General features: G+C 49.1%; 2 protein-coding genes across 8 annotated transcripts in view; one reads left to right on the top strand and one right to left on the bottom strand.

The window, feature by feature from the left end:
* The window catches only part of Dpysl5 (dihydropyrimidinase like 5), an 88,893-nt gene extending 78,733 nt beyond the window's left edge, over positions 1-10,160 (bottom strand). The window contains exon 1 of the mRNA XM_042267058.2: positions 9,732-10,160. The gene's annotated coding sequence lies outside the window, so the exon portion shown is untranslated. The remainder of the gene's footprint in view (positions 1-9,731) is intronic.
* LOC121825012 (uncharacterized) lies at positions 10,146-14,380 on the top strand. Of its 7 annotated transcripts, none has more exons than XM_042267060.1 (4): positions 10,146-10,349; positions 12,083-12,186; positions 12,996-13,174; positions 14,080-14,380. In XM_042267060.1, exons 1-4 carry the CDS (start codon positions 10,161-10,163, stop codon positions 14,211-14,213), a joined length of 606 nt encoding a protein of 201 aa, XP_042122994.1. In that variant the 5' UTR covers positions 10,146-10,160; the 3' UTR covers positions 14,214-14,380. The 7 variants fall into 7 exon arrangements, 2 of the variants coding, with proteins under 2 accessions (XP_042122994.1, XP_076415233.1); XR_013047172.1 differs by having other exon boundaries at positions 10,164-10,349; positions 13,034-13,174; XM_076559118.1 differs by lacking the exon at positions 12,083-12,186 and having other exon boundaries at positions 10,146-10,465; positions 13,034-13,174.
* Positions 14,381-19,590: the final 5,210 nt, after the last annotated feature.

Below are 19,590 nucleotides of genomic sequence, written 5' to 3'. Positions count from 1 at the left end.
CTGGGGGAACTGTGTTCTCAGATACTGTGACTCTACCCAGAGCCCCAGAACTGTCTCCTCTCTCCACAATAGGGAGATCATTTCATTTCTCTCACAGTGGCCAATTCTTGGCGCTACCTGCTAATGAGAGATAGCATCATTAGATAGACCTTGCTGATAAAAATCAGCTTTTTCTTCGGGTCCTTTGTCTTTCCAAATTCTTATTGCAGGTCTTGACTGATTACCTCAGACAATTTTTTTTAAGTTTTATTACCTATATTTGTGTGTATAGGTGTTCTACCTACATGCATGAAGTGCCCATGGAGGCCAGAAGAGGCCACAGGACATAAGAGGGCATAGGACACCCTAGATCTGGAGTTACAGATAGTTGTGAGCTGCCATGTGGGTGCTGAGAATTGAACCTGGGTCCTCCAGAAGAGCAACCAGTGCTCTTGACTACTGAGCCATCTCTCCAGCACCACCACAGACAATTTTATGCCAACTTTCTCACAAACTCTTTGATGACCATCTCGCCATCGCGGCTGTCTAGGACGCATTCTCTGGGGAGGTAGTTCAGTGGTAGAGCTCTGGCCAGGCATGCACAAGGCACAGTTTCCTCTCTGGCACTGAAAAGAGAAATCTCTCTTCAGACAGATTTGTGAAGTTGGTCAAGCCAAGAAACTAAACACTTACTTATAACTTCTCTATATTTAAGAATCACTGCCAGGTCCAGGAGTACACGCCTGTAATTCCAGCACTTAGGAGGCAGAGGCAGGTGAATCTCTGGATTCAAGACCAGCCTGGACTACATAGCGATACCCTATCTTAAAACAAAAAACAACAACAACAACAACAAAAAAAAAAAAAAACAAGAAAGAAAGAAAACCCTTATCACTTACTATGGATGAAATTGTACCCCCTGACAGGCTACTGTGGACTCAAGAGACACAGCTTAAGGTGTTGCTCAAAGATAGAGTTTGGGGCCAGCGGGGTGACTCATGACAGGGGACAAAGGTCCCTGGAACTCAGGCTGACAACCCGAGTTCCATCCCAGGGACCCACAAAGTGGAAGAAGAGAACCAACCCCCGTAGATGGTCATCTGACATGTGTATGTGTACTACAATGTACACACACACACACACACACACACACACACACTAAAATGTAATAACCCTTTTAAAAAGTGCTCACCACTTATCTTACTGTTTGACACAATTTACTATAACCACACAGGTACGCCCTTGACCCAACAACTCCACTTTTCAGTATACACTCGAGAGAGACACATGTTCAATCAAGAAACACACCTGAGTGTTCATGGTAGCAGAGTTCATGATATCCGCAAACTAAAAGCTACCCAGATGGTCATCAACAACGCGTGAATAAACTACAGGGTGTTCCCACAACTCACACCACACAGCAAGGACCTGGGTGAATTAAACAGTGGCTGTAGGCGGTATGGCACAAAACTCTGGGCCACTCAGGAAGGGGGTCCACTGTACCATTCCCCTTGTTCAATAATGGGTGACGCTACCCTGCGCTGTGAGATGGATGATAGATTACTCGGTGGGTAAAAGTCTAGCTTTTCAAGTCTGGCGATCCAAGTGCCGTCCCAGAACCCACGTAAACAGCCTGATGTGGTGCTGGTCACCAATAATCCCAGCATCACTAAGGCCGCATGAGATGTAGAAAGCGGAGCAGCAGAAACCAGACCCTGTGTTTACAGGCGGACGGCAAGAAAGCACTCCCCAGAGTTGTCCACACCTGCCGTGGCACATGTGCCTATACGTACGTACACACATACACATACTTTAAAAAGTTTAAAAAATAAAGTCAGAAGAGTATCTGGTTATCCTGGAAGAAATGTTCATAACTGGAAGCAGGCATAGGGGTTTTTGAATATTTGGTCATCTGATCCTTTGAAGATGATTATTATATGTTGTTATGTTTAGCTTGCAAAAATCATCAAGCTATACACTTAGGTGTTTTTCTGAGTATCTATTGGGTTTCACTAAAAAGGTGTGTGTGTGTGTGTGTGTGTGTGTGTGTGTGTGTGTGTGTGTGTGTGTGCCTGGAAGTACAGCTCAGTGGTTGAGCACTTGCCAAGAATGCACAAGGCCCTGGGTTCAATCCCTAGCATTAAAATATCTATAAACATAAGCAAGCATACATACATATTTTTTTCTTTTTTGACATTTATTTATCAGGGGGCGCGTGCATGGCAAGGCATGACCATGTGGGTTCCAGAGATTGAATTCAGGTTGTCAGGCTTGGCAGTAAGTGTCTTTACCTGCTGGGCCATCTCACTGGACCATAAACCATTTGAAAACTATTTGGGGGTGGGGCACTAGGACTTGACTCAGAGCCTTCTGTATGCTAGACAAGCACTCTATCATTGAGCTATAACCCCAGCTCCCACATATGTATTTCTTTTTTTTTTTTTTTTTTTTTTTTTTTTTTTTTTTTTTTTCGAGACAGGGTTTCTCTGTGTAGCTTTGCGCCTCTCCTGGAACTCACTTGGTAGCCCAGGCTGGCCTTGAACTCACAGAGATCCACCTGGCTCTGCCTCCCAAGTGCTGGGATTAAAGGCGTGCGCCACCACCGCCCGGCACACATATGTATTTCAAATACATCCCCAGCCACTCTGCCTGTCTCTCCCAAAGTTGCCATGTTATGTATATGCTTTGCTACTTGGGGACCTGGCAAACTTAAGCCAGTCCAAGTAACATCTCTCCGATGGGACTGATGCTGCACATGCTAGAAACAGGTCGTTTGGTTTTAAAATCCGAGGTGGCATTTGGGTTATATGACAGACTAGGCAAAACAGTCCCCGTGGACGGAGGTCTAAATTAGTAACGATGAGGAAGGAGGCAGCTTCTGAATCAATAGAGGGCCTTGCTCTGCAGAAGGACAAAGGGAACCACAGGACCAGACAAAAGGAGAGAGAATAAAGACCCCAGGCCTGAGAAATTCCTGCAAGCCAATGGCGGATTTGAAATCAACAAAGGGCAGCCTGGAAACGGACCCTGGTGTGACACAAAGGTGGTGTGTCTGAGTGCTGGGCACTGGGAATATGTGGGAGACACACACACACATACACACTCACACACACACTCACACACACAGTCACACACACAGTCACACACACACACACACACACACACACACACACACACACACACACACACACACACACTCTCACACACACAGTTGATGCAGGGACAGACCCAAAACACTGTGCCAAGCCAATGAAAATGGACAGATGTCAGGGGGCGGGAAGTGACAATGCTCAATTCAGATTGTAGAAATGCTCTTTTTTTTTTTTTTTTTTTTTTTTACCTCCCTAAGAGAAACTGGCCATTCACAAAACCTTAACTTCATTGAGCTCAAATGACTGCAAATTTAAATGAGGAGCCGGAGGTCTCAGGGGCGGGACAAATTCCACAAAATATCCTCTAACTCGGTCAGCCAGTTGCTCTTCTGGTACCGCCCATTAAGTGCTTGAGTCTGAGCAGTATTTTGTGTTGAAAACAGATGAGAAAAGAGGAACAAATTCCAGTTTAAACATGGTGACGTATAATTCTGTGTAATTTCAGGGTCTACCACTCAATTCACTATATTTATTTTCGGTTTTCTTTAAAAATCAACTTTATTTTCACTTGTATGTGTGCGCTTAATTAGGATGTTCTGGGAGGCCAGGCAAGAACATTCAATCCCCTGGAGCTGGAGGGACATGTAATTGTGAGTGGCCTGCCTCATGTGGGTGCTGAGAACCGATCTCCACTGCTCTGGAAGAGCGATAAGCACTTTTAACCACTACCAATCTCTCCAGCCTCTATTGTTTTTGTTTGTTTATTTATTTAGTTTTGAGACAAGGTCTCAGGTAGCTGAGGCTAGCCCTGATTTTGACACACTGCCTTAACTCCTGATTCTTTTATCTTTCTACCTACTAAGCATTGAGATGATTGGTGTGTGTCACAGTACCCGTGAAAATTTCTTAGTTTGCTATAAACCTTATACCCAACTAGTATTTTTTTTAAGCTTGGGGTTGTTTTAAGAGCATGGGATGTGCAGATGGTTGGATTTTGTGCCACCCTGGTTAGGCTACCACGTCCAAGCACTGAGTTCACCACCTAAGCTGCCCAGAATGGATGCCGAGGGTGTGTTTAGCATCTGCCATCAGTCGGCCGAAAGCAAAGGAGACTGTCCTCAATCATGTGAACAGTGTTCATCTCATTAGTTGAATAAAGAAAAACACAGGCTGCCATCCCCCAAGGAAAACCAAGAAGCGATTTAGCTTACAACTGGACCGTTGGCCCCCATCCATATTTCTAACCCATCAGCCTGCCCTACCAAGGACCAGACGACGTGCTAGCTCCCAAGCCAATCCAACAACACAAGCTGTAAGCGGACTCCTGGGGTTTGAACACAGGCTACCACTTCTTTCTCTGGGTGAGCGATCCTTCGTATTTCTGTGGCCTCATTTGTAAACTGGTAATAACCATGGGATCTATCTACTCCTGGGTGGAGAAAATGCTTTGCACATGTTTGGGAAGTCAACGATTCTGAGATCTTGATTTCTTTACATGGGGTGCGCATGTGTGTGTATGTCCATATCTGTGTGGACGTGAGCACACACACTTTGGGTGAATATGCGCGGGCAGGGGTACAGAGGAGGCCAGAGGCCAATGCTGAATGTTTTCCTCAATGGCTTTCTATCTCATTTCTATCTGAGACAGAGTCCCCCTGAACCTGGTTGGCCAATGAGAGTCAGCCTGCCTCTCTCCCCAGATTACAAACTACATCTGGCTTTTAACCTGGATCCTGAATAAGGCCTTCCAGCCTGCTCAGCAAGCACTTTTCCGACTGAGCCTTCTCAGCCCCAGGACCTATAGTTCTTAGCTGGAAAAGTAGAGCTATTTTATTCCCAACATTTTACCATTAACTAAGCCTGGTCACTCTTCCTACCTCCCAGGACAAAACAGCTCGGGGACAGTATCCCTCAGGTGCTAGGTTGCTCCTTTGGGTGGTATGGGAGGGGAGGACAGCAGGCTGACCCTTTATGTCGGGGCGATTCACCAAACCTGGGGTCAGTGCACTTCTGGAACTTTCTTACACTCTCCAAGTTCTCAGCTGCTCTAAACAGCTGTGGGTTAAGGTCATGCTATTCCTACTATTTGCGAGGGTGGGGTTTCAGAAAGGAGTCCTAACCACGCTCGGTGTTCCCACTCGCGAGATCACAGGGCAGAAGCCTGTCCTGGGGAATAAAGAGCAAAGGAGAACTCTGAATGCTGCGTGTGGGCACGGGTTATGGGGGAGAGTGCGAGGGTGGTGGTAGTGACATCATTTTTATGCGCCACTTGTTAGGTGCCAGACACTGCTCTCAGGTCCACACAGCTACTAAATCATTGCATCCCCTGGTACACACTGTACCCACCAACTACATTTACTGTATCTGAAAGACAATTCGCCTAAGGTTAGTCAGATAGGAAATAGCGGCGGCGGCGGGTAAGGGTCTGCTCTCCCACCAGGACACTATCTCTGAGCCTTGACTATCTCTGAGCCTAGACGACGGACGGACGGACGGACGGAAGGAATAAGGGAACAAGTGACTGAAAGCAGTCCTTCACAGGCACCAGTGATGTTGAGGGTTAGTCAATTTATTTTTAAATAAAACAAGCTTCAAAGACTGAAACGGAACAAGTCATAAACGTACCTCCCTGAATCTATTCTGCTAAACTGACAGCCGCTTTCAGGCATACAGATGGAAGTTCATAAAATTCATACCTTAGCATCTCAACCTTTTGGCTCCCTGCAAAAGTCTTGAAGCAATCTTAAATGAGTTCATATTTACTCACAAGCAGTGCAATAAATCAAATATCTGATCTCTTAAAAAATTAATGAAACACACGTATGGTTCTTTGCTATCATATGGTACCAATTTCTTTCTACAGTATTTCACATTGACAAGGCATTCTGTATAATGGCTCCACAGTCTCCCAGGAACTTGTTCTGAAACCGTGGCTTAGAGAGGAAAGGGGAAAAGACGCCAGATCCTATCAGAACCCTGGAAATTATTTCTATATGAGAAAGACACACTGGGTCTCAGATACTCTAGTCTTACAATTCCAACCTGCCACCCCGACTACTTTGCTAAGTTCTACTTAAAAAGAAAAATATCGGTGAACGTAGATTGCCTTTGCCTTGGAGATTTGCCCCTGGCGCTGAGCATCTGAATCCTGCTTCGAGGAGCCAAGTGGAGGCAGAAGGAGGGTGGAGCTGGAGAGCGGTGAAGATATCTCGGATGAAGGCTACTCTGGGTTCACAGTTGATTTTGGTCAACTGTGTAAATCCACATTGCTGTGGGAATTGTTTCCAGAGACAGGAGCATGCAGCATGTGGGGATCAAGCAACTATACAGGCTAATTCCAGAGTCGCCCAGAGGCCATGCGGGAAACTCCTGGGGTCCCGGGGCCAACTACAAAATTGTGGACTTAACTGAAGTCCCTGGTTTCATGGAAGTGAGAGTTAAGAATGGCACCCTAGAAGTACTTTTCTGGGGCCACCTGTCTCTGTTCTTCCTGGGTTCTATGTTCTAGGGGTTTCACAGGAGCAGCCCCAGCAGAAGCAGGGGGAGGTATGGGGAGGTTGCTTTCTCTCTCCCTCTTTCTTGCAGAAGCCAGCTGGGCACACCCGTTAATCAGACTCTCCTTCCTGAGCACTGTGCTGGATGTTCACAGAGCACTCTCAGGATCAAACCTTCTTGAAAAATCCATACGATTGGCCAACACGGTGACTCATGCTTATGATTTTGGCACTAGGGAGTCTGAGGAAGAATTGCTGCAAGTTTGAAGCCAGTTTGGGTTAAATTGCCTCCAAAAAACCCAAACCAAAACAAACCTCTAAATTCATAGGTTTGTTACAAAAAAAAAAAAAAAAAAAAAAAAAAAAACAAACAAACCAACAAAACGGTCCCTCTCAAATTTTTTCCTTTTTGGAAAAGGAAAAAAAAAAAGCAAGCATCTCTTTTATAAGAAAAGCTATTGTCAGATTTCTGGATTTGCAATGTTAAAATTCTAGTTTTCATATGCCAGAATGAACGTATTCAGATATAAATACATGTGGATATATACAGTGTGTGTGTGTGTGTTGTTTAAGATTTAATAAAACTGTAGTTAAAAAACATCCAGTGAGCAGCATTCCAGCTAGCCTTTGGCGACTAGTTTTGTAAATTCCAAGATGCACCATCTCAAATCATCACCTTTTAAATCCAATGAGCTCTGACTTACTGATTTCCCATAGTCAGGTCCTTGGAGAAGTGGTCCAGAGGTGGGCGACCATCCACCTCCACCGTCAGGGCCAGGGTAGGAGGGCCAAATGGCTCATCAGTTAATTTGATAGCAAACCTAGATAACGTCGGTTCTATGACGTTTTGAAATTTAGTCTTTCCATCTCGCAGGAAAAACCTGTCTGATTTGCTTTTTGTCTTCTGCAAATCGGTGGTGATTGAACTTTATGCCCAAGATTCACCATTAACTTCTCAGTCACAGAAATAACATGACAAATAACATAATTCAGGCTTTGGGCTGTTCGTTCGCCCCTGACACACAAGGTGCTTGGCCAGCCCGCCATAGAGAGGGTGTTTAGACCCAAGACCTCGGCGTGCTTATTCTCGGTTCATCATCAGCTTTCCTACGGGCAAGCACCACCACCTACATCACAGCTATCTTCTCACTCTTAGGTCGGCAGACAAAATGGGTGAAATCTGCAGAGGATGCCCTCGCTTGGGTGTGGCCACCGGCAAGAGAAAGCTTTGAGTCCCCCGGCGGCAAGTTCTAAAACCCAAGAGCCGCACCCTTGACGCGTAATCCCCACCACTAAGGCTTCTCCCCAATTTACCCCAAACCTCACCAGCCCCGAGGGCTCCTTTAGGAAGCATAGCAGGCCCCAGACTGGGGCTCAAGGCGGTTTGGGCAGACAAAGCCTGTTTTGCACCACGGCGACCTTCGGCCTCTGGGACTAGCACGGCTGCCACGCTGCTGCTCCGCGCCACTATCTAAACTCGTCAATCGCGGCGGGGGACAGAGACGGGCAGGTCGAGCGACCCTAGAAGCCGGGGCGGGGGGGGGGGCGGCTGTCCCCGCGCTCGGAGCCTGGGGGGGCAGAGAGAAACATGCGACTCCCACTCATAATTGCCAGGGGTGCCAGGTGCCCTAAGGCAAACCCCAGAGACAAGCACGTGCTCTGAGGTCTCTCGCCGAGCCTTTTCTGCACCAGAACACCTCGCACTTGAATTCTGGGGCGGGGGGGGGGGGTGGTTCTTGCTACGACGACGGGCGGACACTATGCAGGCTATTGTTCTCAGGGTCTCCGGGGCGGGAGACGCCCCCCCGCTCCGCCGCATCCGCCTCCCGGGCAGCATCTGCCGCTGGGCAAAGCCTTTCAGCTAAGCGTGAACAGGGTGTGCCGGGGGGCGCTGCGGATTATCATAAAATTCTAAACGAGTCCCTATGGGTTGTTCCAAGCTTTAGAAACAAAGCTCCTAGCCGAGCCAGCCCAGCCCCGTCGGGGACCCGCTACCGGAGCTCCCTTGCCCAGTCCAAGGACCACGCCCAGCCAGCCTCCCAGGCCGTGCGGCGACAGAGCTGGAGCGGAGACTCGCCCCTCCTCGGCTGCCTGCCCCCCCCCCGATGGAGGACCCCCCCCCTTCAGGAGGAGGACCCCTCCCCTGCACAGCCTCAGTCCCCTCCCCATGCCTGTCTGCTCCCCCCAAACCCGGGAGGTCTCCACCCTCCCTCGTCTCTCCTCCTCCTCTCTTCATTCTTCAGCCCAGCCTCGCCTCGCGCCACCTGCGCCCGAGCTTCAGACCCGCCCCCCATCCACTCCTCAGTCCTTTCCCAAGCCACGGCCTCCTCCCTCAGATTCGATCACCTGTCCCCACCCAGCTCCCCGGTTTTGTTTTTTTTTGTTTTTTGCTCAAATCCAGGCCTCCGCCCCCCGTTGGTCCCCTTCGCGGCTAAGTCTCCAGCCAGCTCCCCCCAGGCCACCGGGGCGTCGACGTCCCTCGCCCACCAAGATCGATGCTGCGTGGCAGATTTGGCGACAGGGCTCCTGCGGAGGGACCTAGGGCCGCGCCGCTAGGGGCTGGGCAGATGCAAGAGGCCTTTGTGGTTCCCGCAGGTGCCTCGAAGGCCTCCGCTCTGCCGCGGGACAGAAGACACAGACGGTCCGGGTTTGGTCCAGGTTGGGCAGACCTCAACCCGGAGGCAAAAGGAACCAAGGACGAGCATCTAGGCGGTGGGTGGGAACCAGGGACAGTGGCGATCCAGGGAAATACCGGAGGGCAGGTCGGCCACTCGAGAAACGCTCCTCGGTAGTCCCACCCTTTTAGCCATTTACTCTACGACGACCAGCTACGGCAGCGCGACTACTGGGGGCTAGGCGTGAACCCCTTCAACTCGGCCGCCTCCTCACTCTAGTTATTTGTAAATCTCTCCAGCGCACATTAAACGCCTTAAGGCGCCGCAAGGCACCAAGCCGAGCTCGGTGGGCGTACAAAGAACCCGACTGGCGCCCCACCTTAGTCGGGATGGCTGCCCCAGCCCTCAACATCTCTCTCCGCGGCCCGGGGAGCCTAGGCGCATCCCAATTCCCTCCCTTTTGTGCGCTTCTTGGCGACACGGAGAGAGCGGGACGGATGCTCCGGCCCCGGGAAGGTTAAGCCCACCACCCTCCCCTCGCCATCACCCACTCCTCCAGGATGCTGCGACTGTGCGGGTCCGTCGGTCGGTCTCTGGGTCTCGCCGCGGCGCGGTAGCTGCGGATGCACGGGGCGGGAGCGGCTGCTAGCGCGCTCGCTCGGTGGCCGCCTTGCGCGCCTGGAGCTGGAGTCCCGAGTGGCGAGCGGGGGTGGGGACGAGGGTGGGGGCTGGGAGCCGCCTGGGCCAATCACGGATCCGAGGGCTCCGCCCCAGCGCTAGCCACCTCGCGCCAGCAGGTTAGGGGGAGGCGGGACCAGCAGCGCCCCGCATCCTTCTCGCGGCCGCCGCCTTTGGGACTACAAATCCCGACAGTCCCTGTTGCAGGGCCGGGGGTCCGAGAGGGGACAGAGGGCACGGCCCCAGAACCTCTGCAGCCCCCTGCCCTCTAAGCGCCATTCTCCGCGTTCCTTTCGGGTCCCATGGTAACTAGCGACACTTCACAAAGCCCCGGCGCCGAGGCGCGCAGCTGTACGGGTCCCCTGGGAGGGTATGGGGCGGCTCCCGAGGACACATCGCCTCCCCTCCCCCTGCAAGACCCCACCCGAGGGGCTGAAACAATGCGGCGGCGGCGGCTCTCCGAGGCTGCGGGTCCCCACTTGCTCCACCGGGTCAGCGCCCCACCGAGTCTGACGCTGGCGGGATGGCAGGCTGGAGAAGGCGAGGGAGGTCGGCCCAGGAAAACTGTTCTCTTAGACCACGGGAACGGCCACTCTGGGTCGCCTCGGTTCGCATCTGCGCGCTTTGGGTGACTGCAGTTTTGTCCAGGGCAGCGACCAGGTTCAAGATGCCTACCCTATTTTTGGCATCTCCTTTAAAAGATAGTGAAATTGCTGGAGTGTGCGTGCGTACTTGTGTGTGTGTATGTGTGTGTGTGTGTGTGTGAATGTGTGTGTGTGTTTGTTCGCGCGCGCGCGTGTGTTAAGCTCAGTTCACAATCGGAGTCACCTATTCTTGTTTTATTTCCTGGCTGTTTTAACGGTCTTGTTCTGCAGCTCCCGCTAGCCTGGAACCTGCAGTGATCCTCCTGCCTCTGTCTCTCGAGTGCGGGGATTACAGATGTACGCCACCGCACCTGGCTCAGTTTCACATTTGTACACACTTGATTTAACCAAGGAGCCCCTCCCTTTCCCTGAACTAACCTAACGCCCAAGGCTTTCCCCGAGCTCGGTCTGAAGCTGTGGTGACAGCTTAAACATGGCTTCAGAATTTGCCTCTTTTCAATCGATGTCACCCTAAAGGTGTTGCAAAGCCGTGTTGAAACGCAACACCAACCCTGCCCCTCACCCCTACCCTGGATTCCTGGGGATCTCCATCCGCTGTTGAAGAAGAGGATTCCTTCCAGGGCTTCCCTTGGTTCCGCGGGTGGGGATGTGGGTGTGAATCCCGCGGCTGCTTTCCTGAGGTGTTTTTCCCTACAGGCATGTTTTCAAAGAAAACCGTGCTTTTATAACTTCGGTTGGAGGGGGCGGGATCCACTGAATTTTAACAAAATGTACACCAGCTGTGAAACCCCAGTCCTCCAAAGTGTGTGTGTGTGAGGGGGGGGTTCCCCACTGGGCGATACATTCTGGATGAGTTTAGGGCCACACGGTTTGCATCTAGGGCAGTGGTTCTCAACCTTCCTAACGCTGCGACCCTTTAATACAGTTCCTCGTGTTGTGGTGACCCCCAACCATAAAATTGTTTTGTTGCTACTTCATGTGTATAATTTTGCTACTGTTATGAATCATAATGTAAATATCTGTGTTTTCCAATGGTCTTCATTTGACACCCCCCCCCCCAGATTGAGAACCGCTAATCTAGGGGATGCCAGCTTGCTCTATTTGGTCTCCAATTCTGAGAGGGAAAAAAAAATTTTTTTTTTTCTGCCTTCTCTCTGTCCTGTGTTTTCCTGGTAGTGAACTTGGGCAAGGAACCTCCAGTCAAGCTTAGGGCCATCCTCAAAACACCCCTAACCCTAGAGAGCCTGGGATGTGTCTGTGAAAATTGCTCCACCTTAGGGCCCTGCCTATGGTTTCCCCAGCTGTCCAGGGAAATTTTTGCAAAATGCTTTGCGCCTCTGGAAGATGTAGTTAATCACCCAGCTAGCTCAGAGCAAGATCCTCTGATCACCTTTTGCCTAAGGTGGAGGGAGCCCCCTAGTGGCAGCAAGAGTTTTCTGCAGCATTTAGTTGGGCTTGTATTTAAATGTTTGCTTTCTCCGACCTGCCTACTTCTGACTGCTAGTCCGCCGTCAACATCGATAAAAACCTTACCCACCTGAGGTTTCAGATATCCTCAGTGCTTGATTTTTAGCTATTTTGCTTTTTGTTTAATTTATTCTCTGTTTTATTTGATTTAGAGCATAGAGCCACCTATCTCTGAATTTGAATCCTGGTTCCCGTCACATTATGGATACCTGACTTTGGAAAAGGAGCCCATCCTGAGCCTTAGCTTCTTCATATGGTACCCAGAGTCATCATGCATTTCATGAGGGAATTCATATAAAGGGCATAGCCCACTGTCTGGCATACACAGAGCAGACTCACAAATGTAACTATTATTTATTCAAAGCTGTACAACAATGTGAGGGATATAAAGACATATGACAATTCCACAAGAACAGCCACAAAGGTCAGCTTGGTGTGACTTACTCTAGAGTTCCTCATAGAAGGTCAGATCAAAGATAAGAAGATGAAAGCAGCCGGGCGGTCCCAGCACTCAGGAGGCAGAGTCAGGTGGATCTCTGTGAGTTCAAGGCCAGCCTGGTCTAAAAAGAGAGTTCCAGGATAGGCTCCAAAGCTGCACAGAGAAACCCTGTCTCAGAAAAAAAAAAGATGAAATCAGATGAGGGAGAAACAGGTTCTGAACCCATCACCATGGAATGGAGGAGCCATGTTTCATGTGGCTGTTGACTTGATAGGCAGATCGAAGCCAGGATCTGAGAATTCAGGATGAAGGAGTATAAGATGTGGGTGAGGGAACCTAGGGGTGTTTGGGAGACAGTGGAGGACCTTCCCAAAGCTTAGAAGCCAAGGCCAACCATGAACGGAGGTGGTGGGAAGAGAAGGGAATAGGCAGAGATTGGGGCCAGACAGACCCCACAAACCCCAAGGCTACTTGTTACAAGTCCACATGTACTAGGCTTGAAATAACCTTACAACAAATGAGAACAAGGTACAGGTCGGGGCTGTCATAAAAGGAGGAGGAAGGACTTAAACTCTTGGCTACAAGCAGGGTCAGCTAGTCTACAATACATCATTCCATCCTTACAGCTCCACTCAGCAAGGTATCAGGAATCATTTCTTACCAGTTCAACTTACTCTGAGATGCCCAGAAAGTCGCACTGTTCTGAGGAGCAAAAGAATTCCAAAGGACATCTGCTTGATGGAAAGCCAACCTCTTCAGCTGCTGCTCACTCCTGCTCTCACCCCCAGGAAGCTGACTCTCCAGAGTAAATAGTAAACGATTCCTGGATGGCTTATTGACATTCCACTGGCCTCAGACAGTCTATCCCCTTCTGTTTCAACTGTTTCTCCTTTGGTTCCTTCTGGGAAAGGGGTTCTCCAGGACAAGTGAGAAGTGGTATTAAGATTCTTCTTCAACTGAGCAGGATGTGGTGATACACATGGTTAATCCCAGCACTTGGGAGGCAGAGGAAGGTGGATCCCTGTGCATTTGAGGCCAGCCTAGTTCATAGTGAACTCCGGGACAGCCAGGACTACACAGAAAGACCCTGTCTCAATCCCCACCTCCTGAAAAAGGTTCTCCATCAGTCTGCTCTTTTCACCGTCTACTCCCTCACATCCCTCAGCAACAGCCCTAGGTGGAGAACACTTTAAAAATCTATTTAGCCATTAAAATAACTGTGAGCTGAGAGTCAAACCTCTGTATCTAGGTCATTGCCATGGAGCAGGAACCAGAACAGGGACAAGAAAACAGAGAGATGGATACTGAGAGAGGAAGAAAGGACACAGAAAGCGTGAAGAAGATCTAAAGATTTGTAGAGATGGGGTGGGGTGAGATGGGGGAGTGTCAAGGGCTGAGCTCTTATATGTGTGAGGTCCTGCATTCATTCAGTCGCCACCCAGCAAGCAGACAATCAGATACACAAACGGGGGCCGTGGGAAATGAGACGCAGGCCATCCAGCCTGACACAGGGGACAGAGGAGAGAGGACCCAGAGGGGCTGGAGGTGAAAACATCAGTTAGTTTTAGTGTGTCATCACTGCCTGAAATGCAGAGAACACTCCAGAAATTAAAGACCATGCCTTCTAGCCTACAGTGTGATTTTATTTACTATATTTATTTTTTTCAATTGCAAATTGGAAATAAAAGCTCGTCTTCTTTTTCCGATCAGAATGGTCCCAACCCGCATCCTGGAAGAACCCGCGGGATGATTGGAGCTGCTCTCGCCCCATCTTTGAAACCCACAACTGGAAACTTGGACTTCTTTCACGCACACAGAGATTCCTCAAGTCGGAGGGCACCTAGAAGTCGCTGAGTCTCACAATGCCAGCATTCTACAGACAAGGATAATGAAGCTTTGTTTTCTGTTCTTTTCTCCCTCCACCAAATTTGCTTGTGTACTAAGCAAGAATAATAAATAATGAGGGCGAGGAAGGAACTCTTCCGATTACCTCGGAGAGCAGGGAGCGTAAGGGCTAGATCTTCAGTCATTTTTGTGACCTGCACCCGTCATACCCCACGGCACACTGCCTCAGCAGCCCCCTCCTCCCCCGAGGGGCTGAGGACATTGGAAAGAAGCCCAGCCTTTGCTCCTGAGTAGGTTATACAATTTTATTTTATTTTTTGAAAGCAGTAAAGAACCTATCCCAGCACTTGCAGGCCAGAGGCAGGTGGATCTCTGTGAGTTCGAGGCCAGCCTGGTCTACAGATCGAGATCTAGGACAGGCACCAAAACTACACAGAGAAACCCTGTCTCCAAAAACAAAACAAAACAAGAAGAACTTATTACTATGTGATTAGTTTAACATTCTGCAATGGTTAATCTTCACTGTCAATATGAATGGGTTCAGAGTCACGTGGGAAACACATCTAGAGTGTTTCCTGAAAGGTTTTAACACCGGAGGGAAGACCTGTCTTGAGTGTGGGTGGTGCCATGCCGTGGGCTGGAAAAGGGAGGGGGTTTGCAGGGGTGCATCTCTCTTCCCTGACGGATGCGGATGCAGTGTGACCACAGCCACACAGTCACGCAGCCTCGGCTGTTCTTCATGTCCCTGCTTCCCTCTCAATGAGCTAGCTGCACCATCGCCTCATGCTGAGAGCCCAAGTCAGCCCTTCCTTCCATTGCCAAGCGATGAGGACAGTAACGACACTCTCGGGAAGCCGGCCGGGCAATGTGACTAGATATCTCCTTCTGCAACTTACTGAATTTTCAAGCTAGGAGGCAAAAGAAACCCCTTCTTTCCTTAACTTCTGCAGGTGTTTTATACACTCACCCATAGTCACCTAAACATTCTATGTGGCTTTGTAGTTCTTTATTTTTACACTGTACAGTTACACCTCTGGTTGTTTGTTTTGTTTATCTGTGGGTTTTTTGTTTGTTTGTTTGTTTTTTGTTTTGTTTTGTTCGAGACAGGGTTTCTCTTTGTAGTTTTGGAGCCTGTCCTGGATCTCACTCTATAGAGCAGGCTGGCCTCAATTCATGTAGATTCACCTGCCTCTGCCTGCCGAATGCTGGGATGAAAGATACCACCACGCCTGGCTTTTCTGGGCCATTTCTGAATCATTGTATGCTAAAGGTATGATGTCTGTGTCTCTATTATTTTTCTTGCATGAGTATGCCCATTTGCTCCAGCGCCATTTGTTGAAAAGACTGTCCATTTTCTATTGAGTTACCTTTGCGTCTTCTTTTTTTTTTTTTTTTTTTTTTTGGTTTTCCGAGACAGGGTTTCTCTGTGTAGCTTTGCGCCTTTCCTGGAACTCACTTGGTAGCCCAGGCTGGCCTCAAACTCACAGAGATCCGCCTGGCTCTGCCTCCCGAGTGCTGGGATTAAAGGCATGTGCCACCACCGCCCGGCCCTTTGCTTCTTGCTAGAGATTAGTTTCTTAAATTTGTGTGGCTTCATTTTTCTGGTGTCCCGGGGGAAGAATACCTCTCCCCTGACTCAGAAGCTGCCCTCCAGGCAGGGGCTGAGGGTGGTGCCAAGTGTGAATCTACTGTCAAGGATGTCATTGACTTCACTTTGCTTGGTTCAGAAATACTAAAAATCATATTAATTGACCCCATCCTATTTTTTTTTCTTAATAGAAAACGTTCTTCTCTCACACAATATATCCTAACCACAGTTTCCCCTCCCTCCACTCTTCCCAGTACCCATCCTCCCCAAATCCACCCCCCCCCCAACATTTCCTTTTCAGCAAAGAGCAAGCCTCCAAGAGACGGCAGCCAAACAGGACAAAACAAGATACAATAAGACAAGGCAGAAGCCCTTGTACGGAGGCTGAGTAAGGCAAACCCGGTAGGAGTAATAGAGTTCTAACGGCAGGCGAAAGAGCCAGAGACAAACCCGCGCCCCCTGTCCGTCCGGGAGTCCCATCAAAACACCGAGCTCCCAGCCATAACGTATGCAGAGGACCCGGCGCAGACCCACGCATGCCCTATGCTCACTGCTTCGGTCTCTGTGAGCCCCAAGGAGACCTGCTCAGTGGATGCAGTGGGCCAACGTGTTCTCCTGGTGGCCTCCACCCCCTCTGACTCCAATCTCTCCCCCGCCTCTTCTGCAGGGTTCCCTGAGCTCTGAGGGGAGGGACCCGATGGAGAGAGACCTCCAGTTTAGACTCTCTCCCCACATAACGTCCAGCGGTGGGTCTCTGCACCCGCTCCCATCTGCTGCCAGAGAAAGCCTCTCCGATGACCGCTGGAGAAGCCCAGGTTGGCATTCTTCATAGGAAAACACAAGACTCCCTTCTCAACACCCCTTCGCTCTTTTGATAGAGAGGGTTCTTTTGTACAAGTGTCGTGCGCAGCCAACACCGAGGACATCTTTATGCGTGCCAAGCTCTGTCCCACATAGTTCCATATCGACTTAATGTGGTCATAGAGTCCACAAGGCTGGAAGAAAACTGTTTTTATCATGGTAGGAGAAATATTCGTAGCAGCTGGCTAGTGTGAGAGAGGCAGGGGGCGGACACCAGGACCCGCGGCTAAGCTGTTTGTTTTGAGACATGATCGATCTCACTATGTAGCCCAGGCTGGTCTTGAATTCACAATCCTCCTGCCTCAGCCCCCTGAGTGTTGGGATTCTAGGTGTGCCCAGGTCCAGCTCCCAGCAAGTAGTCATGGTAGTTTGTGATGTGCTCAGTGTGCTAAAGGGCACAGTCGCCCTGATCTCTGTCCCGAGGGCCGATTCTCTGTGACAAAGGAATTGCTGTTTGTCCAGGATTTGGGTGTGTGTCCCTTATCCACTTAGGTCACATGACAGGATACTGGGGATAAAATCAATCCCAGAGTGGGTGCTTAACACTTGAAGAGGTCCAGGTGAGGTTAGAGGTCGGACTCCAGACCAGAATGGCCTATCCATGGGGCATGGTCATCAAGAATGGGACACTGGCCTTCAAAGGTTATTTGACCTGCGTGTGGTAAGAGGCAGGAAGAAGGGAGAAAAGCAACATTTATCCATGTTGCTGTAGACCCCGAGTCTTCCTGAGAACATTCTGTTTTCATGCCAGGAACCTCATTTCATCATTTTTGGAGGCTTTTTTCTCCTAAGGTCCTAGGCTTAAGAATAACCCCCAAAGAAGATTCCAGAAACATAAATGGCCTGGGGGCACGTGGCCCGATATTGCACTAAAATTTGCTCACGGTAAATAAAACCCAGCTTGGCAGCTTTAAAATGTGCTCTTTTCAAAATTGCGTTTTATTGATTTCTTTTTATTGTAGAAGCAGGTTTATTTGCTGTGGGAAAATTATAGAGGATAAATTTAAAAAAAAAAAAAAAAGGAAAAAAAAACCACACCTACATTTCCCTTCTTCAGAGAGAATCACAGCAAAGATTTTGACATCACCCCTCTCCCATGCACTTTTGTTTTTTACAGACAGGGTCCCATGTAGCCCAGGCTGGCCTCAAATGCCCTAGAAAGGCTGAACTTGAAGCCCTGATCCTCCTGTGTCCATCTTCAAGGGCTGAAATTACAGGTGTAAGCCACCTTGTCTAACCAATTTCTCCACTCTCTTAGTATAAGTTTTTTTCTCATTAAAAATGAGATTATATTTTAAAAGACATTTGTTTAGCTTAAAAAAAAATAAAACCTTTCTGTTTAACTCATTGTATTTTTTTTTTTTCAGAAAAAAATCTGAATGGCTTTTAAATATGCAAAATGACACCTGGGTATCCTTTTGTTGGGATGAGACATTGTCTCACGGTACTTATCAGGCTGCTAAACCACAATGGCCACTTGAAATATGACGAGTCTGGTACACACTGAATTACAAAGACAGTTCAAAAGTGCCCCCATAACACACAGTACATCGTCAGAAATTTCATGTTGGAATGATTGGGTTCAGTACACTATGCTCTTAAAATTAATTGGTGCTTTTTGAGTTTTAAAAATACAGCTTGTGGGCTGGAGAGATAGCTCAGTAGTTAAGAGCACCGACTGCTCTTCCAGAGGTCCTGAGTTCAATTCCCAGCAACCACATGGTGGCTCACAACCACTTGTAATGAGATCTGGTGCCCTCTTCTGGCCTGCAGGGATATGTGCAGACAGAACACTGTATACATAATAAATAAATAAATCTTAAAAAAAATACAGCTCGTAGATTTCTAGAAGACCCTTCCTAGGTTCTCCACTTCTTAGGAGCCTACGCTGTTCTTTGTCTTTGGAGACTCTGCAGCTCAGCTCAGCAATGGAAGAAATCCACTTGTGGGAAGCCTGTCTACAGGCCGGCAAGTGAGTTTTTCCTGGGAAAAAAAAGATGAAACTGACTTTGATTCCCATGGAAGAAGCCAGTCCTGCCTCTGTCAGCCAATGTTTTCCAGTATTTCCAGCTTTCTGTCCTTTGAATTTCTCTCAAATTTCTCCAATTTGTGTGAGTTACGGGTCCCCATTCAATCCATAAGTTAAATAAGTCTTTGATGTGTGTTCCTGTTATATTATGAACCAATCATGAGTCGTGATTTTGTCATTTGAAAAATGTATTTTAGCCATTGTTTTTTAATGGCTGGGTGGGGGAGGGTCTTGCCAAGGTCCCCGGTGAAGTCATGTGACAGGACCAAGTTACTGTTGCCTGAGAAGCTCCCCTGAGGGCTGCTGGCACAGCCTGTCTCTCCTTGGACTTCAGAGTGATCACCTATATTCAGTCACTTTCCTCGTTGTTCTGACCAAACACCTGGCAGGAGTGACTTCTGGGAGATTTCCTGGGGCTGATGGTTTTAAAGGCACCAGCGTCACGGTGAGGAAGGTGAGGTGGCCAGGGACAGCTGCCTCCACAGTGCTGGGATCACAAGACAGCAGCGTTTCACATCTTGATAGATCAGGAGGTATGCAACTTCAGACTGGAAGCAGAGGTAGGTGTAATCCTCCAAAGCCCGCCCCCAGTGGCCCACATCTCCCAGCTGGGGCCCATGTCCCACAGGTGTAAGAACCCCATCAGACAGGGCTTCCGGCTGGAGATCAAGCAAACACATGAGCCTGGGGGAACATGTCTAATCCAGACCGGGACACTCCCAAGCGGGAGTGGGAACCTGAGTGGTCTTTCCTTCATCAGCCTCTTTACAGGTTTTGCCTTTTGCTTCTCACGCCTGCCAGGCCGATGTTCCCCCGGTGGCAACAATTTTGACAGAAAATGTACGTTTATAGCTTGAGTGTTTGAGGATCCCCATAGATGGATGATAGAAATTGTCTT

Source organism: Peromyscus maniculatus, chromosome 22 (assembly GCF_049852395.1).
Source record: "Peromyscus maniculatus bairdii isolate BWxNUB_F1_BW_parent chromosome 22, HU_Pman_BW_mat_3.1, whole genome shotgun sequence".
Taxonomy (NCBI): domain Eukaryota; kingdom Metazoa; phylum Chordata; class Mammalia; order Rodentia; family Cricetidae; genus Peromyscus; species Peromyscus maniculatus.
This window is presented reverse-complemented; position numbering and strand designations above follow the sequence as displayed.

What these genes read in the sequence shown, in the direction of transcription:
- LOC121825012 (XM_042267060.1), top strand. Translation starts at nt 10,161, where the DNA reads ATGGTAACTAGCGACACTTCACAAAGCCCCGGCGCCGAGGCGCGCAGC. An exon ending in AGCCTTAGCTTCTTCATATG is followed by an intron (nt 12,187 to 12,995) that starts GTACCCAGAGTC and finishes CCATCCTTACAG; the next exon opens with CTCCACTCAGCAAGGTATCA. An exon ending in CAGGAAGCTGACTCTCCAGA is followed by an intron (nt 13,175 to 14,079) that starts GTAAATAGTAAA and finishes TTTTCCGATCAG; the next exon opens with AATGGTCCCAACCCGCATCC.